Below are 23,891 nucleotides of genomic sequence, written 5' to 3'. Positions count from 1 at the left end.
GTGCAGCAAAAATTTTCGTTTGTGCTGCTTTGGCTTTGAAGATATTAATGAAAGTGTAAAGGTCAACCAGCCCCCCACTTTTATGAAATCAAACAACATTGGTGTCATTGGTGCTATGTTTGTGCTGGTTTGTGCTGCAAAGATTTTCTTTTGTGCCACTATCATTTTAAAGATACATATAGAAAGTTGACCCTGTCAGGTCCTGGTGCTGTCCATTTTTTCATACCCGAGACTCTTTCTTGGACATTTGCCACAGTGATGGTTACCGGGGCTTGTTCAGGGAGGTTGCTGTGGTCCTCTCGTAGAGAGGTTAGCCACTGTGCATTGCTGTTGTGGGACGCCTCCCTTTCCCATATGCCTTTCCAGTATTGTTCAGTTTCCAGCCTTGGTGGGTCTGCTCTGTTGTTATTACCCTGCCATTGAGAGTACACTTTAGCTGGTTGGGTGGAGAAGAGCCGGTTAATCCTCCGGGCTTCATTCTCTCTTGGGTACTGATCTTTTCATTGCACCCCTTTGGAGCTCTGACAGTTGGCTCACTTCCCTCCTTGTTATCTTGATCTTAGCCTCTAACCGTCTTTTCCATGGTGGATATTGGGTCTCATGGTTGCTCTTATAGCCAAGCATCTCAAGGATCACTGATGCTGAGTTGTATAACAGCTTATTGGTTTCTGTTATGGTGTTGGTAGGGATTGTTCTCAATGCTGCATTCACATCTTCAATGAGACTTTCTGATGGTACTTCACTCAGCCGTTGTAATTGTACCTCGTCAATCTCAAGTTGTGACAGCAGTTGCCGTTTGCGGAGTTGCCGTTTGCGGATGTTGGAACACTGAGCTACTAGTTGTTTAGCAGTCATTGTAGACTGTGGGTGTCGAAGTAACCATTCCACCCTCAGTCTTTGCATGTAGCCCCTCTGACTAGGGTTACTTGAGTAGTAGAATTCCAACAGATCCATGTTTTCATCTCTCGCCCATTTCCGTCTTGTTCCAGTAGCCCATTTTTCATCAAGGTGCTCTGGTTCCCCAGCACCTGACGCAGACCTTGTTTGGCCGGGCGACGTCTGAGCCGGCATGTCGTGCTTATCAATGTCTCCCATGGTATGAGGTAGGCTATATAGCTCCAAGGGTCTTGCCTAAGGACCCACATTGCATAGCTCAATTTCACTGTTGTAACTTGCCCCAGCCTGGATTCGAACCCCGGTCTCCCGGGTGGTAGTCTGGTGACTTACCCACTGAGTAATATATATATTACTCAGTGGGTAATATATAAGAAAAAAATAAAAATTCCCCTCTCACCCTCCACGGGTGGTCTCTCTCTCTTTCATCCTCTGAGCTCGGGTCCTCTACCAGAGGCCTGGGAGCTTGAGGGTTCTGCGCAGTATCTTGGCTGTGCCTAGAACTGCACATTTCTGGACTGAGATGTCTGATGTTGTTCCTGGGATCTGTTTGAGCCACTGCTCCAGTTTGGGGGTGACTGCCCCGAGGGCCCCGATGACCACAGGCACCACTGTGGTCTTCACCTTCCAGGCCTTCTCCAGTTCCTCTCTGAGGCCCTGGTATTTCTCCAGTTTCTCATGCTCCTTTTTCCTGATGTTGTGGTCACTTGGTATTGCTACATCCACCACAACGGCTTTCCTCTGTTCTTTGTCCACCACTACAATGTCCGGTTGGTTCGCCATTACCATCTTGTCTGTCTGGATCTGGAAGTCCCACAGGATCTTAGCTCGGTCATTCTCCACCACCTTTGAGGGTGTCCCCCACTTTGACCTCGGGGCTTCCAGTCCATATTCTGCACAGATGTTCCTGTACACTATGCCCGCCACTTGGTTATGTCGTTCCATGTACGCTTTCCCTGCCAGCATCTTGCATCCTGCTGTTATGTGCTGGACTGTCTCAGAGGCCTCCTTGCACAACCTACACCTTGGGTCTTGTCTGGTGTGGTAGATCTGAGCCTCTATTGCTCTGGTGTTTAGGGCCTGTTCCTGGGCGGCCAGGATGAGGGCCTCTGTGCTGTCCTTGAGTCCAGCTTTCTCCAGCCATTGGTAGGATTTCCTGATATTAGCCACTTCAGTTATTTGTCGGTGGTACATCCCATGTAGGGGCTTGTCCTCCCATGATGGTTCCTCCTGCACCTTGTCCTCTGTTCCCCACTGCCTGAGACATTCGCTGAGCACATCGTCCATTGAGGCTTTGTCCTTGATGTATTTATGGATCTTGGATGTTTCATCCTGGACAGTGGCTCTCACACTCACTAGTCCTCTGCCTCCTTCCTTACGGCTCGTGTACAGTCTCAGGGTGCTGGATTTGGGGTGGAACCCTCCATCCATGGTTAGTAGCTTCCGAGTCTTAACATCCGTGGCCTTCATTTCTTCCATTGGCCAGCTAATTATTCCGGCAGGGTATCTGATTACTGGTAAGGCATAGCTGTTTATTGTACGGATCTTGTTCTTGCCATTGAGCTGGCTTCTCAGGACTTGCCTTATTCGTTGGAGGTATTTGGCTGTGGCTCCTGTCCTTGTGACCTCATCGAGGTTACCATTTGCTTGTGGTATTCCCAGCTACTTGTAGCTGTGCTCTATGTCTGCTATTGTTCCTTCTGGGAGTGAGACCCCTTCTGTGTGGACGACCTTCCCTCTCTTTGTAACCATATAAGCTGACTGTATAGCTCAGTGGGTAAGACACCAGTCTACCACCCGGGAGACCGGGGTTCGAATCCAGGCTGGTGCAAGTTACCAGCCTATGACTCAATGCCACACACCTGGATCATTGAATGCTTAGAGATGTACAACATCAATAGGACTCTAAGAGCCTTCATTGCAAACTCGATGGGGCTGTGGAAAACCACCCTTGAAGCCAACTGCAAACCACTTGCACAAGTGTCCATCAAATGTGGCATATACCAAGGAGATGCTACGGATAGGCTACGGATACCGACTTAAGAATGGGGCCACAATCAGTCACCTCCTCTACATGGATGACATCAAGCTGTACGCCAAGAGCGAGCGAGACATCGACTCACTGATCCACACCACCAGGATCTACAGCACTGACATTGGGATGTCATTCGGACTAGAGAAGTGTGGCCCGATGGTTACAAAGAGAGGGAAGGTCCCCTACATGGGATGTACCACCGACAAATAACTGAAGTGGCTGATATCAGGAAATCATGATGGTATGTAACCATATATATATATATATATATATATATATATATATATATATATATATGGCTTCAAGGGTAGAAAACCACCCTTGAAGCCAACTGCAAGGAGATGCTCTGTCCCCACTGCTGTTCTGCATAGGCCTGAATCCCCTCAGCCAAATCATCAGCAAGACTGGCTACGGATCCATACTGACTTAAGAATGGGGCCACGATCAGTCACCTCCTCTACATGGATGACATCATGCTGTACGCCAAGAGCGAGCGAGACATCGACTCACTGATCCACACCACCAGGATCTACAGCACTGACATTGGGATGTCATTCGGACTAGAGAAGTGTGGTCGGATGGTTACGAAGAGAGGGAAGGTCGTCCACACAGAAGGGGTCTCACTCCCAGAAGGAACAATAGCAGACATAGAGCACAGGAAGGAGGCAGAGGACTAGTGAGTGTGAGAGCCACTGTCCAGGATGAAACATCCAAGATCCATAAATACATCAAGGACAAAGCCTCAACAGACGATGTGCTCAGCGAATGTCTCAGGCAATGGGGAACAGAGGATGAGGTGCTAGAGGTACCATCATGGGAGGACAAGCCCCTACATGGGATGTACCACCGACAAACAACTGAAGTGGCTGATATCAGGAAATCCTACCAATGGCTGGAAAAAGCTGGACTCAAGGACAGCACAGAGGCCCTCATCCTGGCTGCACAGGAACAGGCCCTAAACACCAGAGCAATAGAGGCTCAGATCTACCACACCAGACAAGACCCAAGGTGTAGGTTGTGCAAGGAGGCCTCTGAGACAGTCCAGCACATAACAGCAAGGTGCAAGATGCTGGCAGGTAAAGTATACATGGAACAACATAACCAAGTGGTGGGCATAGTGTACAGGAACATCTGTGCAGAATATGGACTGGAAGCCCCGAGGTCAAAGTGGGGGACACCCCCAAAGGTGGTGGAGAATGACCGAGCTAAGATCCTGTGGGACTTCCAGATCCAGACAGACAAGATGGTAATGGCGAACCAACCGGACATTGTGGTGGTGGACAAAGAACAGAGGAAAGCCGTTGTGGTGGATGTAGCAATACCAAGTGACAACATCAGGAAGAAGGAGCATGAGAAACTGGAGAAATACCAGGGCCTCAGAGAGGAACTGGAGAAGGCCTGGAAGGTGAAGACCACAGTGGTGCCTGTGGTCATCGGGGCCCTCGGGGCAGTCACCCCCAAACTGGAGCAGTGGCTACAACAGATCCCAGGAACAACATCAGACATCTCAGTCCAGAAATGTGCAGTTCTAGGCACAGCCAAGATACTGCGCAGAACCCTCAAGCTCCCAGGCCTCTGGTAGAGGACCCGAGCTCAGAGGATGAAAGAGACCACCCGCAGAAGGGAATTTTTTATTTTTTAAAGAGAGAGAGAGAATATTTCTCCAACGAAATGTTAATATCTATCTATCTATCTATCTATCTAAAACAGCGTCTTCCTCCTCATGTCTTGATCGTATCGTAGTAAGAGTTTAACTTCTCAGGACGTGATGGAGCAGCGGGTGTTTGGCATAATTGTCAAGTTTTGGACGTGTGGCTACAGGTAATGTCGCTACTGAGCGGGTGGTGAAACTTGCGTAAATGAGGAGTGTTTAATATGATAACGCATTTTCCATGACGGGTGGCAACCCCAGTCTATACTATAAAAATGTGAATAAGATTAGAGCCTAAATACGTTCTATTTCCAAAACAGAAATGCTACGTAATGTTAGCCAGCTAACAAATTACTATTGCTATTTTAGCATATCAACTAACAGCTAGAAAAAAAACAAAACTATGAACAAAACCTTGATGGTCAACCTGGTATCAATCAGCAAGGAATTTGTCCAGTTTAGATTATGTATAGATAGTGGATGTTAAACGGAAGTTGTTTGACGTCTTGTGAAAAGGCTCTATAAGGCTCTCTCCGAAGAGGACCTCAGCGCAGGCATTCACAATCGATCTGCACACGGATCGTTCCCTTTCCTGTTTATTTACCAATAGAGAGTGGGACGTAGAAGGCAGCTGCCCACCTCATTTACATGACGATGCAGCGAGAAAACAATACAGAAATAAATACCGAAATAAATACAACAAACGAAAATACAGCAAACTGAAAAGGGAGAAGCAAAAAAATCAAAGTATATATTTATGCTTTTATTTCTTATCAAAATGTATATTCTTTTATTTATATATTTCTACTTTTATATTGATTCTTTTATTTATATATTTCTAGTTTTATTTTTATATTGATTCTTTTATTTATTTATATTTATATATATTTATTATTTTATTGATATATTTATTCTTTTATTTAATATTATGTCAGTTTTGGTCCTCCATAGAATCCTTGGCCCACTGCATCAGTGAAGACTGTCATATGGGAGCAGGCATAGCAGTGATGTTCAAGAAGAAGTTTGGACGAGTCTCGGAGTTAAAGGAGCAGAGTGAGACAGACTAGTGTTATTAAAAGTCTTTGGGAAAATATGTTTCATGTTTATGCAATTCGTTCAAATGTCTGATTTCAACAGTAGGTACTAAATCATATCCTGTTTTTTATTTTTTAATTATGTATGTCCTAATAGAGAAGCTGCCAGGGCAGTGTGCTATCCTGCCACATGATCAACGTTTCATCTACTATCTTTCAAATAAACCACGGTCAATTATACCACATAGGACCAAAAGATACCATTTTATAATAAACTACAATAAGCTGGATTTTCTGTTTGCCTCAAAAATGTACTTTTGTTATCAACCTATAAAACATTGCTCATCATTTCTCTTCAGTCCAGTCCGTTGGGGAAATTGTAACATTTCTTAATGCAATTCAGTTGATTTATAAAACACTAATTTATAATAGGTAATCTGAAGAATATTTACCAAAAAGTCATTTCCATTTTACTTACCAGTGCAGCAATTTAAATGTATTATTTAAGTCAGTAAAAAAAAAGTTAAGTTATCTGAGTTAAAAATGCAGATTGCATCGTGTCATTGACTTGTTATTGACTTGACTTGTTTATACGCTTCCCCCCTCTTCAAATTACTTTTGCCCTGTAATGTCTGATTGAATCCATATTTTCAGGGGAACCCTGTGGAACTAACATGTACATTTGATGCCTTCTTTCTTTGTTTCTTTATTACTGGACACAACTGAAGTTCCATAAAATCTATACTAAAGGTAACATTAAGACAAAATCAGAATGCCTCATGCTGAACCGATCCTCTTCATTGTGCAAACTGCTCTCTTTGTTGAATTCTTCTTGGTTCGACTGTAAATTTCAACAAGTGGTCTGCACAGGACACTGTTAGGGCTGCAGTAAAAAGGTCCTAGATATAAATTTGCATATTCTCAGTGTCACAGGGCCCCTAACCAATCACCGGGTCCCTAAGGAATCACTGGGCCCCTTGGAAAGAAACTGAAACTGTTGAGCTGGGAGGGCGGGTGGGTGTATTTAACATTAAATACCCTCCCAGCCCTCATCCAGCCCGGTTTGGGAGGCAGCATCCCCCAAGTCCCCCCATAGCTCCGCGCCTGCCTGAAGTATTCAGTTTGTCTAAAAAAAATAGAGGGATAGAATTAAGAAAGCAATATTTTTATGTGTTTCTCATTAAATACAAACTGCTCCAAGTGTTTTGGCTAGTGATTTTCCAGAAAAGAGCAGGCTGACATTTTAGCTCTTTAAAATGAAGAGAGTGACATCTTGTGGTCTTTTGAAAAATGAGAATTGGTGAATGCACACACTTTCTTTTCATCTTTTCAGATAAAAGCTAAACATATACTGTATTAACAAAAAGATTCTTCATATGTTTCATTGTACAAGAAATGTTTTATTCGGCTGTTTGATTTCCTGAATCATTTCCAAAACGGATAATTTCTTCTATATAATAAAATTAGGAAGATACTTCTTTCCACCACTTTAAAACCAGATCTGTTGCATTGTTTTGTATGAAACAGTAAGTACATCTTCTTGGTGCGGTGCCAAAGCCTGCCACTGTGATTAATGAGTCACACATTCCTGAAACAAGTCAAGTAAGTCCTGGTGTTAAGTAAAAAGTAAGAGAGTAAAACTTCATCAGAGTGTGCTGCTGTTTTCTACTTCTCAACTCCATCGACAGACTGATGTAGCCAGACAGTTTAGAAGAGAGCGGACATAATTGGGGAACTGGTAAGATCTTTCACCAGCTTTTATTAAAAAAAAACGGTTATAATTTTAGAATAAGATTATTGTGACTATCAATTAAAAATAGTGACTTTAAAAATGAATATGTAATCAGTCTATAAATCAGTTCTGCCTCTGTGAGTGTAGGAATTACTGGATCATGACACCCAAATGATGAGTTACACTTTAAAATTTTAATTGTAGATTAACAGAAGAAATGTCTTTGATGAAACATGCTTCTGATGCTCACTTATTAGTTTCATTAACGTTTACAAAGATGTGAGATAAAACTACATCTTAGAATAAGATAAAATTATTCAGTGGTACATGACAGATCTACAAGGTTGGTCTATGTCTGCTAAACAACAGCTACCTCTGTTGTTCAGGTGACCTGGTTAAACCTGTTCAGATCATTTAAAATGCAGGTCCCCAAACCTGGTCCTCAGGCTCCAATGTCCTGCATGTTTTAGATGTTTTACTGTTGCTGCTCCTGGCTTAAATGAGTGGGAGATTAAGAGGGTTCTGCAGCAATGTATGCTAAGGAGGTCATGGAATCATTTAAATCAGCTGTGTTGGAGCAGAGACACATCTAAAACATGCATGATTGTGTAGTCTGAGGGACCAGGTTAGGAACCTCTGATAAAGAGGACTGGAGTCTATCCTGCACTATAGGAGGATATGACATCATTATTGTGCCTTTCAGCTACAACAACGTTGTGGGAGAACCAGCAAACTAATACTGAGACATGAAAATATGCTATGCTATCTTCGTAATCTATCTGATTATTATGTATTGGGACTTTGATTCCTTGCATTGAATGGGTGTCACAAAATACTTGACAGGTAAAGAATACTGAGTCATAACAAGGAGCTGTCATGATGTGTGTTTGATGGTGGACCCAAATGCAGAAAGGCAGACGCAGCTTGTAGGTTAAGAATGGTTTAATGGAAAAAGTATGAAAAACTACCAAAAAACAAAACAAAACACAGGGAGCCACGGGAGAACAAAATCCTAAATCCAAGAGAAATGCCAACAGGGAATAAACAGGGAAAATAAGTTTAACCAGCAAGGAGTTTGGGCAAGTAAAGGGTTTAAACACTGTGAGGATGAATACTGGGGAAAAAAAAGACCTGTGCTGAAGAGCTAATGGTTTGCAGGGGTGAGGGGATAGAACAAAAGGCAGCCTGAGGAGAGGAAGAGAAAATGGCACAGGGGCGAGAGTACCCACTAGAGGTAGGATATCTGAAGCCAGGTTTCGAGGCATGTATCAAGTGTGGAGAATTTATCCGTTCTCCTTGCTAAGTTCTTGATGTATGATGTTGAAAAGAGTCAGTGAGCTGAATTCATGAATTCCATTTATTAATACCAAATTTAGCTAGTCCATAGTTCATGCTATCCTTAAGGGCTAGCACAACAAAATGGCAACAAGCAACTTGTCGCGGCCTTCTCAATTCCAAAAAACAATATTCCAACCAAGCCCGTCGGTGTTAACAGGTGGTTTTTGATTTGAACGCACTTCTGATTTAATTTGTTTGAAAAAATATATTCATTTCTTGTAAAAAAAAATTACAAGTAGTAATTTATTGCAGGCCTCCCTACAATGTCTGGGCATGCTCCTGATATGGTGACAGATGGTCTCCTGAGGGATCTCCTCCCAGATCTGGACTATAGTTTCTTCCAACTCTTGGACAGTCTGTGGTGGAACGTGATGTTGGTGGATAGAGCGGGACCTGATGTCCCAGATGTCCTCAATTGGTTTCAGGTCTGGGGAACAGGCAGGCCAGTCCATAGCTTCAATGCCTTTATCTTACTGACACACTCCGGCTACATGAGGTCCAGCATCATCCGGCATTAGGAAGAATCCAGGGCCAACTGCACCAGCATATGGTCTCACAAGGGGTCTGAGGATTTCGTCTCTGTACTTAATGGCAGTCATGTAACCTCTGGCGAGCACATGGAGGGCTGTGCAGCCCTCCAAAGAAATGTCACCCCACACTATTATGACCGACTGCCAAACCAGTCATGCTGAAGGATGTTGCTGGCAGCAGATCGCTCTCCATGGTGTCTCCAGATTCTGTCACGTCTGGCCCATGCTGAGTGTGAATCTGCTTTCATCTGTGAAGAGCACAGGGCGCCAGTGGCAAATTTGCCAGTCCTGGTGTTCTCTGGCAAATGCCAAGTGTCCTGCACGGTGATGGTCTGTGAGCACAACCCCATCTATGGATGTTGGGCCCTTGTACCATCCTCATGAAGTTGGTTTATAACCGTTTGTGCAGACACATGCACATTTGTGGCCTGCTGGAGGTCATTTTGGAGGACTCTGGCAGTGCTCCTCCTGGTCCTCCTTGCACAAAGGCGGATGTAGCGGTCCTGCTGCTGGGTTGTTGCCCTCCTATGGCCTCCTTCACATCTCCTGGTGTACTGGCCTGTCTCTTGGTGGTGCCTCCAGCCTCTGGGCGCTACGCTGCCAGATGCAGCAAATCTCCTAGCCACACATTGATGTCCCATCCTGGATGAGCTGCACTACCTCAGCCACTTGTCTGGGTTGTAGAGTCCGTCTCATGCTACCACTAGTGTGAAAGCACCACCAACATTCAAAAGTGACCAAAACATCAGCCAGAAAGCATAGGTACTGAGAAGTGGTCTGTGTTCCCCACCTGCAGAACCACTCCTTTACTGAGTGTGTCTTGCTAATTGCCAATAATTTCCCCCTGTTTGGTCCATTTGCACAACAGCATGTGAAATTGATTGTCAATCAGTGCTGCTTCCTAAGTGGATAGTTTGATTTCACAGAAGTTTGATTTAATTGGAGTTATATTGTGTTGTCTAAGTGTTCCCTTTATTTTTATTTTTTGAGCAGTGTGAACTCATTTTCTCTTACTATTATTATTATTACCATCAGATTTTAAACTCATATCTTACAAAATAAGATATGAGTAAAAATGTTTTCATGAAAATGTATTTATTGGAATAAACAAGCAGATAACCAAGCAACATGCTAGGGCAATCATGGGAAAATATTCCAATGTAAGTATGTAAAAAATGAGGCAGTGAAGAAGATGACAGTGAAGGTCCTCCTGACTTCAGGAGGAGCAAGAGCCACATAGCTCTGTTAGCGGAGCTATGCTGCTCTGAAAACTCTGGAGCACATTTCAAAGAAGTCTAATTTTTGATGAATGGAGAGGACAGATTAAGCTATGAGGACTACTTTCTCTATTAGACAGTGAACAAAAAACTTCAATGTCGATTGTGTTCTGAGCTTTTATGTAAACCTGAAAAATAAGCATAAAAAAGATATACATTAACATTTTGCACATCTCAAGTACATATTTGGTCTTAAAATAAACATAAAACAAAAAGGAAAAGGTTTGAAGCTTGTAGAATAAACATGTTGCAGATTTAAACCATTTTCGTACATACACTGACACATGGAAGACTATTACAAATTTCACAAGTGGTGCTATGAAGGCTTTTTGAACACATTTAACACGGTTAAAGCTAACATAACAGTACAAATAGACAAATTTAATTACTTTATAATACATTAGACAATATTCAAGTACAATAACACACACTTACGGACAAAGATACGTCGAGACTGGAAGAAAGGTTGAAACTGTCCCTGTGTCACGTTGCACTCTGGACAGACTGAATTTTGATTAAAGCAAAACCTAATCCAAATCCTGTCACAAAGGGGTTGAAAATCAACAGAAAATAAATACAAACATTTCTAAGAAAGCTTCTGAGTAAAGGTGTTCAATTTGTGAGAAAGAGGAGACAAGGTAAAAGTGAACTCTCCAGTTAGTGCATGGTAACTTTAACTGTTTGTGTTATGTAAAGAAACTTTTGACAATTAGATCATATAAAATGCTCTGAGAAAGTATTTGCCCACTTAGACATTTTAATTTTTTTTTCTTTTTTCACACAAATGTTTAAATCCTCAAATTAATGTTATTTTTTAAATTAAAAAAATGTATTCAAATTTCAATAAATATTTTATTAAGGGAAAAAGCTATTCATTCCAACCTGGTCTTATGTCAGAAAGTAATCCACTCACAACCCGCACATCTTACCCCGCATTTCCTCTGTCAATGCCTGAGAGACCTGTGATGTATGTGTGATGTGGCAGGGCTTGCTATCCAAAATAGCCTGTGAGAATGTATCCTGGAGTGAGATGCTGAGAATAGGGACGGAGAGAGCATAACCCAGACACAGCGATGTGATTGTGTTATTCAGCTGAATAAGTTTCTACAAATGTCCATCACACTTTGTATTACCTGATCACAGAATCAGGTTATCTTGAGAAATTTTAAAGACAAACCGTTTCATAAATAAATACAAACTATCCATCTATGATAGTTTGCAGTGTTGTGTTCAAGACCACCTAACCCGAGACCAAGACAAGACCAAGACCGAGGGAAGTCGAGACCGAGTCAAGACCAAGACCAGCGGCCTGCGCTACATGACACAATAAAATGTAAAATATGATCGAAATTGCTTTTCAAAATAATCTGAAAGATCCATATTCCCATAAAAACACCTAGATATTAAATACTTAACACATTTTACCAATATTAAATATTCCATTTCTGTGTAACAATGTGTGATGGTCTCGTGCCATCCCTAAAAACATAACACCCTGGGCATTTGCCAATATTGCTCATATAAGAAACCACCACTGTTGCACCATTAAACATAGCAATTGAGGCAATGCCCTGACGGTAAATAACACTCAACTATGAACACTGACCAAGGAGCAACAAGCAAGAAGTGACCAAACAGAAGGCGCTCATCGGGACTGTTTTCACTCTCTATCCCAGGACATGAAGCCAGGTAGTCTGACACCATGGCAGACATTACAGCTGCCACTTTGAACAAAAACAAAGAGCAATGTGCATGCTCTGCGTGCTCTTTCGTTCTTGTGTTTTAGTTATTTGTTAATTTAAATATCAACGTACATAATTAAATTAAATAATGATGCAGTGTACACAAACCATTACTAGAACAAAGAACGGGTGTTCTGTCAGGTCAGATCGTCATACGCTTAACACGAACTCACGGTGTTCTGTCAGATCAGCATATGTTGTCAGATAGTCGTACGCTTAGCTCAGACATGCATACGCTGTCATTACCATATGATTTTATTTAATCAGCAACATAGAATCATGACGTAGATCATCATACACTTGGTTATTAACAGTTGTATGGCATCCAGCTGCAGCCAGACCTGCTTTAAATACACTTTGAAACAACGACAACGCATGTATATCCATCTAGTTATCATATTATGTCATATTATAAACAATTTAATGACTTATTTTCGTCATAACTTGTTGCATATGCTGAACTGACAACTCCTCTGACGGTCGGACTTCTTAATGCATGCGCAGGCATGGTACCCACTGCATGTATGCTATTCTGACAGCGTATGGCTATCTGATAGAACAACGGCTCTCAGCGACACTCCAGTTCTATCTAATAAGTAAAGAGCCGTGGAGAAGAATCGACTGTTTCTGAATGTCACATCACTATATTGCAGACTTTTGGACATAGCGTTGTCCCATATGTGCGACAAGTCAGTCAACACCTCCGCACAATAATTCAGACAGTGAGTGACTTTTTTTCATCATAAATTCTCATGTGTCTCTGTACAGCTAGCTTTGCTAACATCACGTTAACGGAGCTTACCTTCTTTGAGCTACTTTTCTAAGTGACGAAAAAAGTTAGACGTTGTCCCCACCGTCTGTGAAAGCGAAGCGCTGCTGAGTTAGCTGTGGCCATCGGATTTCTTACTATTTATGCAGCGATATTCCATTACTGACAATTAGACAAACATTTTCTGCCACTGAGAGGAAACCACTGCGCATGTCCTGGAGCGCCGCACGCGAGTGAAAGGTGGGGAGGGGAGGGGAGAGGGGAGTAACAGAAACACGTAGTTGCTTGGATTTTAATCGGTGCGTTTTGCATCCACTGAAAACAAAGATGTTAACAAATAAACTGGACAGTATGCTGTACATTTAGTGATATTTTCACAGTTGCGGTCTTGACTGGTCTTGAAATAAATTGCCGAGTCCTCAGCGCCCGAGACCGAGACAAGACCGAGACCATCAGAAAATGGTCTTAAGACCGGACTCGAGACCAAGACCGATCTCGAGTACCACAACACTGATAGTTTGTATGCTTAAAAAAATGCAAAATCATTTTGATGATTTTACTGTAGACTCAGTGTTTAGAAGGATTTTAATCTGTTGCCTTTTTATAACAGCCAGAGAGAATCTCAGAATCTACTTCAACAGGCGAGGTCAGTATTTTACTGGATGAGTTCCTTCAGGTGGGATCCGTTTCTGCTGATTGCAATTATGACAGCTTTGATTGGAAGTGACAGACATTTATTAGATTTAAGACTTTCATTTTGAATATTGGACAAAATCCGTGTTTTGAAGGGTTTTAATTTGTTCTGTTTTTAAACAGCCTATTTGAAACCCAGAGTGAACTTCATCGGTCGAGATCAGTCATTCATTGGATCTATCAATGTTGATTGCAATCAAAACAATGTTGTTAGTAATTTTTAATCTTGAGACTTGAAGCTTTCTAAATGTTGCTGAAATACTGCTATTTTTCTTTCTCTAGAAATACTTTAAAACAAAAAAAAACAACTGACATTGGTGAATCAAAGGTATTGCTCACATAAAAGCTCAGCTGTCATATAATGAAATGCAACCATATTGACTTTGAGAATATGAAAAACATTTGCAGATTTTACAATATAATGTGTGCTGTGAATTGCTGCTAATCTGTTTTGCTTGACTGTTTGAAACCCAGGATGAGTTCCTTAAGGTGAGATCACTGATTCACTTAGTGTCATGTCAGTCTTATGCACTCCCCTTCAAATGAAGTGTTGACACATATTTTTTGTTCTCCAGATTTGCTGAAGAAGAGATAGAGGAACTGAACTCAGATAAAGGAAGGTACTGTTCACACACAAGAAGCTGATGGGCCACATTAAAGTTTAGTTTTAAACTAAATACTAAATAAATACTAAAATGTTTACGTTTATGTTTTTCTTCTCCAGCATGGCTTGGTTCCAGAGTTTTAAAGAACAGAACTTGGAAAGGTACTGTTCACACACAACAAGCTGATGGGCCACATTAAAGTTTAGTCTTCAAGTTGTGTAACATTTTGCTGATGATGTCAGAAAATTAAAAAAAAAACATACTGCCAGATTTGTGGTTTTATTGCAATTGAAAAACATTCTTTAAATTTGAGACTTTCATTTTGTAACTTTCACTGTTGGGCTTAAATTATGTTTTTTTTTTATTTCTGTAGATATATTCTAAAACAAGAACGAGAATGGAAAGCAGTTAATCAGCAGTATTGTTCACATACAAGCTAAAAAAACTACTTTAAAAACTATAATGTTCATTTTTTTGACATCATAAAACGTATTGCTGGTCATGTGGACATAAAAACTGTCAGATATTCAGTCATTTTACAACAAAATCTGTGTTTTGAAGAGTTTTAATGTGTTTTGTTTCTGAACAGCCTGTTTGAAACCCAGGATGAATTCTTTAAGGCGAGGTCAGTGATTCACTGAGTCAGTTTCTTTAATTGTCAATCACACTTTGTATAAACTGATCACAGAATCAGTCTATCATGAGTTAATTGTAAAGACGAAAGATTACATTAGAATAAATATAAACTGTCTAAATGTGATGCTCCAAGCTTTGCTGCAAAACATTTTTTTCTGGTTTTCTTCTCCAGCATGGCTAATTTCAAGAGTTTTAAAGAACAGAAATCAGGAAGGTACTGTTCACACACAACAAGCTGATGGGTCACATTAAAGTTTAGTCTTCAAGTTGTGTAACAGTTTGCTGATGATGTCAGAAAATTTAAAAAACATACTGCCAGATTTGTGGTTTTTACTGCAATTGATAAACATTCTTTAAATTTGAGACTTTCATTTGTAGCTTTCACTGTTGGGTTTAAATTATCTTTTTCTTTCTGTAGAAATATTCTAATACAACAAGAACGAGAATGGAAATCAGTTAGTCAGCAGTATTATTCACATACAAGCTAAAAAAAAAACTTTAAAAACTATAATGTTCATTCTTTGATGTCAAAAAACGTATTGCTGGTCAGGTGGACATAGAAACTATATCAGATATTTAGTCATTTTACAACAGAGTCTGTTGTAAAATGACTTGTTTTTTAGGGTTTTAATCTGTTTTAATCTGTTTTGTTTCTGAACAGCCTGTTTGAAACCCGTGATGAACGCCGTAAGACGAGGTCAGTGATTCACTGAGTCAGTTGTTGCTGATTGCAATCAGTTCACTGTTGCTTGGAATTCATAGACATTTTTCAAACTTGAGACTTTAAACTTAAAGCTTTCAATGTTTTTCTAAAATTATGTTTTTTTTTTCCTTTTCTAACCAGTACTATACAACAAATTGAAACACACTGTATATCAGCCAATTAAAGTATTGTTCACATACAATCTAAAAACCTACTTTAAAAAACTGTAATGTTCATTATTTAATGTATCATATTGCTGGTCGTGTGGACATCAAACTATGTCAGATATTCAGTGATTTTACAACAGAATCTGTGTTTTGAAGGGTTTTAATGTGTTTTATTTTTCAACAGCCTGTTTGAATCCCAGGATGAATTCTTTAAGGCGAGGTCAGTGATTCACTGTTTCTTTAATTGTCAATCACACTTTGTATAAACTGATCACAGAATCAGTCTATCATGAGTTAATTGTAAAGACGAAAGATTACATTAGAATAAATATAAACTGTCTAAATGTGATGCTCCGAGCTTTGCTGCAAAATATTTTCTTCATGTTTTTCTTCTCCAGCATGGCTAAGTTTGAGAAGATGAAAAAACAGAACTTGGAAAGGTACTGTTCACACACAACAAGCTGATGGGCCACATTAAAGTTTAGTCTTCAAGCTGTGTAACAGTTTGCTGATGATGTCAGAAAATTTAAAAAACATACAGCCAGATTTGTGGTTTTTACTGCAATTGAAAAACATTCTTTAAATTTGAGACTTTCATATTATAGCTTTTACTGTTGGGCTTAAATTTTTTTTCTTTCTGTAGAAATATTCTAATATAACAAGAACGAGAATGGAAATCAGTTAGTCAGCAGTATTGTTCACATACAAGCTAAAAAACTACTTTTAAACTATTAATGTTCATTATTTTTAAATCATAAAACGTATTGCTGGTCATGTAGACATAGAAACTATGTCAGATTTTTAGTCATTTTACAACAGAATCTGTGTTTTGAAGGGTTTTAATCTGTTTTGTTTCTGAACAGCCTGTTTGAATCCCGTGATGAACTCCGTAAGGCGAGGTCAGTGATTCACTGAGTCAGTTGTTGCTGTCAATCACAAAAGTGAGAAAAGATAAACAATAAAAACAGATGGCAAGCTCTAACTACACACATACAGGTCATCAAGCCCTTTCCCATGAGAGCGATTTCTCCCAAGGGTGGAAGGAACAATCAGTTCCAAAAGCCAAAAAGTCTTCACGCAGACAAGAAAATCACATCAATGCTGATTAATATAAAACTGATTAATGGATTAAAGTAATAATGAAAATGACAACACAGAAAATCCCCAACAGATTTTAATCTGTTATTTTTTTATAACAGTTTGACTGAAACAAATAAACTCCTTTTGGCAAGGTCATTAGTTCCCTCAATCAGTTTCTCAATCACATTTTGTATTAACTGATCATTGGATCCAGCTATTTTGAGTTAATGTAAAGACAAAATATTTGATCATTTTTCAGCATTAAAGCTTGTTGTATATTTAACCAAATGTAATTGACAGCCCTAAGTCCCTCCTCCTGGTTCTGATTGGTTGTTTACAGTTAGCACTGGGGAAGGCAGAGGAGATTGTTTTCATAGAGATCTACCTCATTCTATGCTGTCATGACACAGTAACAGTTTCAACAAATATGCAAAAAACTAATTTTTATAAGCTACTGCAGCTTATAAAAATCATTGTTTCTAGCAGTTTGACAGACATGGAGAAAAACCTCATTGAGACACAATATCTATTCTTTTTTTGCCTTTTTATGTAAAATAGACATCAGTTCAAAAGAGCTACATAACATCCTGAAAATATCTCAACTCATAAGGGTTGTAACATTAGTGCAATTATCAATATATTTGTTTTATTACAGTAACATGAAGCATTTTGCTTTAACTGAACCTCTTTGTGGAAAAAAAACCCCATCAAGAGCTGTCTTCCTCCAAAGACAAATACTTTAAAATAGACAAAAATGAAAGGATTCAAATGATTGAAAATATTTTCGGTAAAGCATCCCAAGAAATTTAAGAATGTTAGGAAGTGAAATATGAGAAGATCACTCTTCTTATTTCTGTTACAAAATGGCAGAACAGCTTTTTATTTCCATAAAGACTGTCATGAAACCTGGTTGGGACTGATTGAGATCTTTTCAGGACACAGAAAACCGGTTGCAGAAACCTGGTGGCAACAAGCAATCTTGTTTCATGATTTAATGTTGATTGAAACTTATGGAATCTTTGTTTTAAATGCACTAATAATTAATGTTATGAGTTATGTGATTTTGGTTGGAAAGTAAAAAAGGAAAAATCCTAAATGAATAAATGTAATGACTGCAGGTTAAATGGAAATGTCTTATACTGTGTCGCAGCAAGACAGAAACCAAACCTGAAACTGAGAACCTCCACAAGAAATTAGAAGAAATGATGTAAAGTTCCTTAGAAATTAAATTGAGTGATTCTTTAGTTTACTTATGTTTTTACATCTATTTATACCTTTGTTTTTGAAGGACTTGCATTTATTATAAAACTAAATTTTCAGTTCTTCCCACTTTGTATACTTGGCTACTTGGACTTACTTGGTGGAAAAATAATTTCCACCAAGTAAGTGGTGGGTCAACGGAGGAGCGTTTACCGAACGCTCCTCCGAGCTTCACTCTCCACTGAGTTTCCACCTCATTGAGAACCCATTCGCTAAGCCTCCCTCACAAAGCTCCACCAGGCTGGTGCCACTGCGAGTCTAAAGAGCTCATTCTCCAAACTACTTCTCAGTACAAAAATCCTAACAATGGTTTTAAATAGCATAATGGAGAAATGTTATTATGATGATGTACTGAAATAAGAGCTTCTGAAAGAGACAAAGGTCCAATCTCAAGACATCAAAATATAACTTTTAAGTTATGTTTAACATATGCAGCATTTTAATAACTGAAGGTAGGTTAGTTACCTTCACATTCACATAGCGCTATAAAACGGCACTGTGTCTGGAAAATACAAAATAATGCATTTTTCATTGATGAAAATGTAAATCATACATGTTTAGTTAAAATGCCAACAGTTTCCCTAAGATATATCCAGAATATCTGTGGCTGGAGTTTAATGGTATTGTTTGCTCTCTATTATTTATTTAATAACTTGGTTTAATTTTTTTTCCCTTCATAGATCTGAATTGAAACAAGAGGATGAAGAAGTGAATTTCTTCAAACAGAGGTACTATTCATGTAACAAGCTCAGCTATCGTATTTACAAGCAGTTGTGGCAAATCCACATTATGGTAGACATTGCAGATAAGACAATATATATCAAATTTGATTTTTAAAAAGTGTTAACATTCCACTGAAAGTGGTCCTCAAAGCTTCACCTGTGATCTAGAGCACAAACAATTGACTACAAGTGGGGGGAGATTTAGCAAATAGTTTATTAATCCAGGAAACTGCATTCTCTATGCAGCAGGTTATCTAACTTAGGTTTGAATAGATGGACAAAACTCTCCTGCAAGGAAATATGGAACACATTTTTTCCTCCATTATTACGTGTTGCGGAAAGTGCCTCCACTTGATGTGATGATTAGCTCAGTGAGTGGCGTGTATGTTGTGTGTGGGTGAGTGAGATGTGTGGCAGCCGTCCTCCGGTCAGAAGGGGGCGCTGCGTGCTGAAACCCGCATGCTTGAGGAGTGAGTGGGAGTTGGTATGTGTGGCGGAGTGAGTGTGGACGATGACCGGAGCAGCGGCTATTAAGAAAAGTCTGTGCAGCCTTCACCTGTTAGCTGGAGCTATTAAAGTTACTCTCCAACCGCCTCCGTGCCACTGCGTGGTTCATGTTCAAAACTAGTGAGGGAGTTAACCCCGAAGTAGAGACTTGGGTCCTGGAGGAAGATCTGCCCTGTGAATCTGAGGACGGTGAAAGGACTGAGCAGGAATGGTTAACGTGTAAATTGAACAAATATTAAACAATTGTTAGTTGCGAATCAGCACAATATCAATTAACTAAACTCAACTACCTTCTACCTTCAGTCCTGCACATTCATGTCAATGATGATATTTTATGTACTTAAAGACTGCAGAAGTCAGCGCATGTGGGCTCCAGCCCCCAGCGTTGTAACCCACAGGGATGTGAACACAAAACAAAGAAAAGTCTGCTTTTTAAAATTAATCATAAAATACCATGAATAAAAACTGATCAGAAAACTGATGATTTTCATAACATGTATCTTAACAGAATGACTCAGATGGAGACGTTTTACAAAGAGAAGCTACTTTATGCCCGGTAATAAATTTTCTAATGTTATTTTATGTAGCTAGTACTAGCTAATATTTACCTTAATAGTTTATCTCTGCAGGTCTGTATTCGACTCAAAGCTTAAATTTTCCCCTCCACAGATTTGAAACGGCCAAAAGAGAAGAAGAACTGAAATCACTCAAAGACAGGTACAGAAAGATGAAACTTCATATTTACTGACCTGCTGCATAAATAACCAAACTAACTGTCTGACAGCCTGGCAGCTCAGGTAGCAGCTTCACTGACAACAGGAGACACAGAGAGCATGAACAACCCGGTCAGTAAAACCAGACTGACTGAGATGTACGACAACCTGAAGCTGCTGCAGTGGCCAAAGGTCAAAGATCAGCTGAAGTTCAGGAAGAGGAACCCAAAAGAGGCCAAAGATCTGATTCAGGTAGATCTGATCTCAGGAGGTTTACCTGTTGGGTTTAATGTCACTGTGGGTCTCACTTGATATTGAACTGATGTTTGTAGAAAACTTTTGGAAATGCATCAGATGAAATGAAGAGAAGGAGGCAGCAGATAGAAAAAATGTTCCAACTGACTGAGTCCAGCAGTGAACCGACTCCTCAGAAGGTAACTGGACTGTAGAACAGCTTTCTGCACAGAATCACTAAAGCAGCATGAGGAAGTGTGTGAGCAGCAGCTTCCTGTGTTCCAGGTTAAAGAGTACAGACAGCTAGCAGTTCAGAACCTGCAGATGGCGCTGTTCCACACCAACAAAGAAGAACTTCTGAAGGTTTGTTTACAGATGATCCAGTTTGGAAACCAAACAGAACACAGAGACATTTATAGATCAATCAGTGTGTAACATTGAACCTTTCCTTCTCAGTCTGGTTTCCCAGAATGTTTAGATGAATTTCAAGGGGAAGTGAAGGTGCATCTGAGACCTCTGACCTCTGAATGCTACTGGCTGAGCTGCTTGATGGCTTTAAACAATCCTCCTCTTCAGCCGGACTGGAAGAACCATGTTCCTTCAATGGACCCATGGGACATTTTTCCTAGAGAAATCAAACCGTCTGTCATGTAGAGGAAGCAGATGCAGCAATGAGGAAAACAGATCCTGACATCACTTCCTGTTTCTTAATTTTATTGTAGATAATTGTTCATGTGGGGTTTCCTTTGTATAACAACATGAATTAAGAAACTAGAAAAGAATGGGGAATTCTTTCAAATTTGAAGCTGGAGATCTTACAGGGAAACATAGATGCTATATTTTGACAATACTTGTAATTATTTCTATATCTTTATTCTTTTTCTGGATTCTGAAAAAATCCAGTGAAGATCCTTAGAAAACACATCACGTTAATTTTATAAACCTTCTGATGCATGTCTTGCTTCATCTGCACTCAGTGAGCATGAATATTTTATGTAGCAGATGGAATTATCTCAAAACAAAGAAACCACCTAAACTTGAACAAACTAGTTCAGTTAAAGCACAGTTAAAGTTTTTATTTTTAAGTAATAAAAGAAAAATGTAACTTTCTCCCTAGTGACAAAGCTTGGTTAGAGTAACAACCAGTCATAACTCTCTCCCATTTGTGTCCAGTTTTCTTTGTGATCCAGACATTGTTTCATGTAAACAGATTAAGATTCTGATCAAAATATGCAAAATCAGAATCACAAAAATCATTTTACTTGTTAATTCAATTCCAAGCTTCATATATTTTTACATTGCCTATTTCACATATATTGTCCACTTGATGTCGCAGTAGAGCAATGAAGCACAGCGGCGCATCAGGTCATGAGTTGGACAGTTGGATTGAATGCCTCAGTGCCTCATGAAGCTTCAGCTCACCATGACTACTTACAGAGGCGCAAAAAGGGGGTATGCAGCGTATGCAACGCATAGGGGCGCAGCACCAGAGGGGGCGCCAAAACCCTGTCTGGAGGGGGCTACGCGCCGATTATGTTTTCCCATACAGTTCAGCGCCCTTCACGCTCCTTCACCTCTCGCACATAACGAGGTAAATGTAGCGAGTTTTACACTCCACGCAGCTTCGCCTCGGGGTGGGGGGTGGGGGGGGCTGAGCGTCGGACTTTCAGCCTGAAGTTCCTTCCGTCGGGGGGGGGGGGGGCGCCGATTTATGTTTTCACATCCACCTGAATAATGTGCAGTTGCGCCACTGACTACTTACTATGTTTAAGAAGTTTCACAGATAGACCCCAGGAGGTATTCAGGGAGACTTTGAGGAGAGGAAAGGAGTAACACTGGGCTCAGATAGTTCACACACAGGTTCACAAAGAGGGCTTGACATTACCACATGAGTTAACACTAGTGATGAGCCAAATAACACCGAAACCTCAGCACATGTGCAGAGCAGACAAGATGAAACCCTGTGTTGGAGCGGGTATCACTTTAAGGAAACCATGTGACCGATACAGTTCCCATGTTGTTTGAATGTGACTAAATTGTATTGATGAGGGAGAAACTGTCTAAACGTTTGTGGGTTTTGTTGGATGGAGATACTTTGTGGTCTTTGCTTTGTGTTGGTTTTTTGCTTGTATTTGAACACCAGAATAAATCAACAGAGAAAGTTTTCTCCCGTTTGGGATCATTTTGATCTTATAAAGGAAAATAATTATCCCGTTCTCATTTCCACGCTTGATCATTTTTCTATTGGATTATTCAAATTTCTTTCATCGTCACATTAGGCATCAATGTGCCTGACATGATGGGGATGAACCATTTAACATGCCTGTCTTTATTTAATTTGCCTTCAATGACTTTCTAAATCCAGAAGACGTCACTGTAAGCAAGGGCACCGCCAGGAGTCTTGGGCCCCGTGGCAAAAAGCCACCCATTCACAGCTGCTTTTACAATTTCTTGAGTCTATCTGACCCATCAAAAGCATCAGAATTTTAAAGGCTTGCAATTGCCTTGTTTCATTGGTCCAATGCTGATACTAGCACAATATTCACTGCTAGTGAAATTTACATGCGACAGTCCACATACTGCATGCAAAAAGGTTGCTTAATTTTTTTATTATTATTATTAGTTTTGACTTATTAAAATGTCTCTCCCCATCAGAAACAGTCACAGGCAATGTGCAAAACATACATGAAGCAATCCAGATTTCTAAAAGAAAAAATACTATGTAGTTGCATTTTTTTCAAGCTGCAGACTATAACTTAAGTAAAAAAATTTATTTCCACATTTGTTAAAGCTGTCACCATGTCATGACGGTTTGCTCTAAAACAGATAATCTATGGAAAGACCAATCTCCTCATCCTGCTCCCTGAGCTGCCTGCTGTCTAAAGAAATGCAAAAACAACCAATCAGAACCAGGAGGAGTCTTAGCACTGTAAATCAACCTCATTCACTCACTGCTAAGTGTGTTCATGGAAGGTTTTATAAAGATTTGTTTTTATTTTTGTGAATAATAGGTACATTGTTTTCATTGTGTAACTGTAAAAAGAGAAGAGAGACAGGAAAAATCCACAAAGATTCCCTGGAATGATGCTAACTTGTTGTTGAATACAGTGTTGCTCACCTTTTTCACTGGGACAGGGGGGAGAGGTTATGATGGTATCGGGGCTAGAGGTACCATCATAACCTCTAAAATGTACAGGGACAGGTAAAAGGTACAGGGACAAGTTAAATATATGAATATGTTGTTAAATTCTTCCCTTCATTCATTACATGCCAGTGAAATGGAGGCAAACAGTAGCCTGTAGCTAAGCTAACTATGCTAAATGGTTGACAATCTCGCACAGTCTACTCACCTTTCTTAGAGAAAAACTGGGCTATAGTATTTTTTTCTAGGCAGCATAGTAACTACCACAGTCTCTTATGAACCAGAAAGAAAGTTGATAATTTTTCATCAATTTTAAATTGATAATTTTTCCTGTAGATTTTCGAGTCAATGATATTTTAAAAGGAGAAAAAATCTACTACAGCAACAAAATGCTTAATACTGAGACTCTGAAGGCCTCACATGTTGC

At 39.9% G+C, this 23,891-nt stretch overlaps 1 protein-coding gene across 5 annotated transcripts; it reads left to right on the top strand.

Moving 5' to 3' along the window:
• Positions 1-5,577: 5,577 nt before the first annotated feature.
• LOC106911136 (uncharacterized) lies at positions 5,578-22,488 on the top strand. Of its 5 annotated transcripts, none has more exons than XM_088002779.1 (19): positions 5,578-5,633; positions 13,613-13,648; positions 13,978-14,023; positions 14,170-14,184; positions 14,271-14,315; positions 14,420-14,461; positions 14,890-14,925; positions 15,109-15,150; positions 15,598-15,633; positions 15,991-16,026; positions 16,205-16,246; positions 16,670-16,705; positions 18,827-18,874; positions 19,884-19,931; positions 20,045-20,092; positions 20,160-20,340; positions 20,421-20,522; positions 20,608-20,685; positions 20,779-22,488. In XM_088002779.1, exons 4-19 carry the CDS (start codon positions 14,171-14,173, stop codon positions 20,974-20,976), a joined length of 1,032 nt encoding a protein of 343 aa, XP_087858905.1. In that variant the 5' UTR covers positions 5,578-5,633; positions 13,613-13,648; positions 13,978-14,023; position 14,170; the 3' UTR covers positions 20,977-22,488. The 5 variants fall into 5 exon arrangements, with proteins under 5 accessions (XP_087858905.1, XP_087858902.1, XP_087858922.1 ...); XM_088002776.1 differs by lacking the exon at positions 5,578-5,633 and adding an exon at positions 7,226-7,352; XM_088002796.1 differs by lacking the exons at positions 5,578-5,633; positions 15,109-15,150 and adding an exon at positions 7,226-7,352.
• Positions 22,489-23,891: the final 1,403 nt, after the last annotated feature.

Source organism: Poecilia mexicana, unplaced genomic scaffold (assembly GCF_051168715.1).
Source record: "Poecilia mexicana isolate PSO_F unplaced genomic scaffold, ASM5116871v1 scaffold_2, whole genome shotgun sequence".
NCBI classification, from domain to species: Eukaryota; Metazoa; Chordata; class Actinopteri; order Cyprinodontiformes; family Poeciliidae; genus Poecilia; species Poecilia mexicana.
Note: the sequence above shows the minus strand (reverse complement) of the source record. Positions and strands in the feature narration are given on the sequence as shown.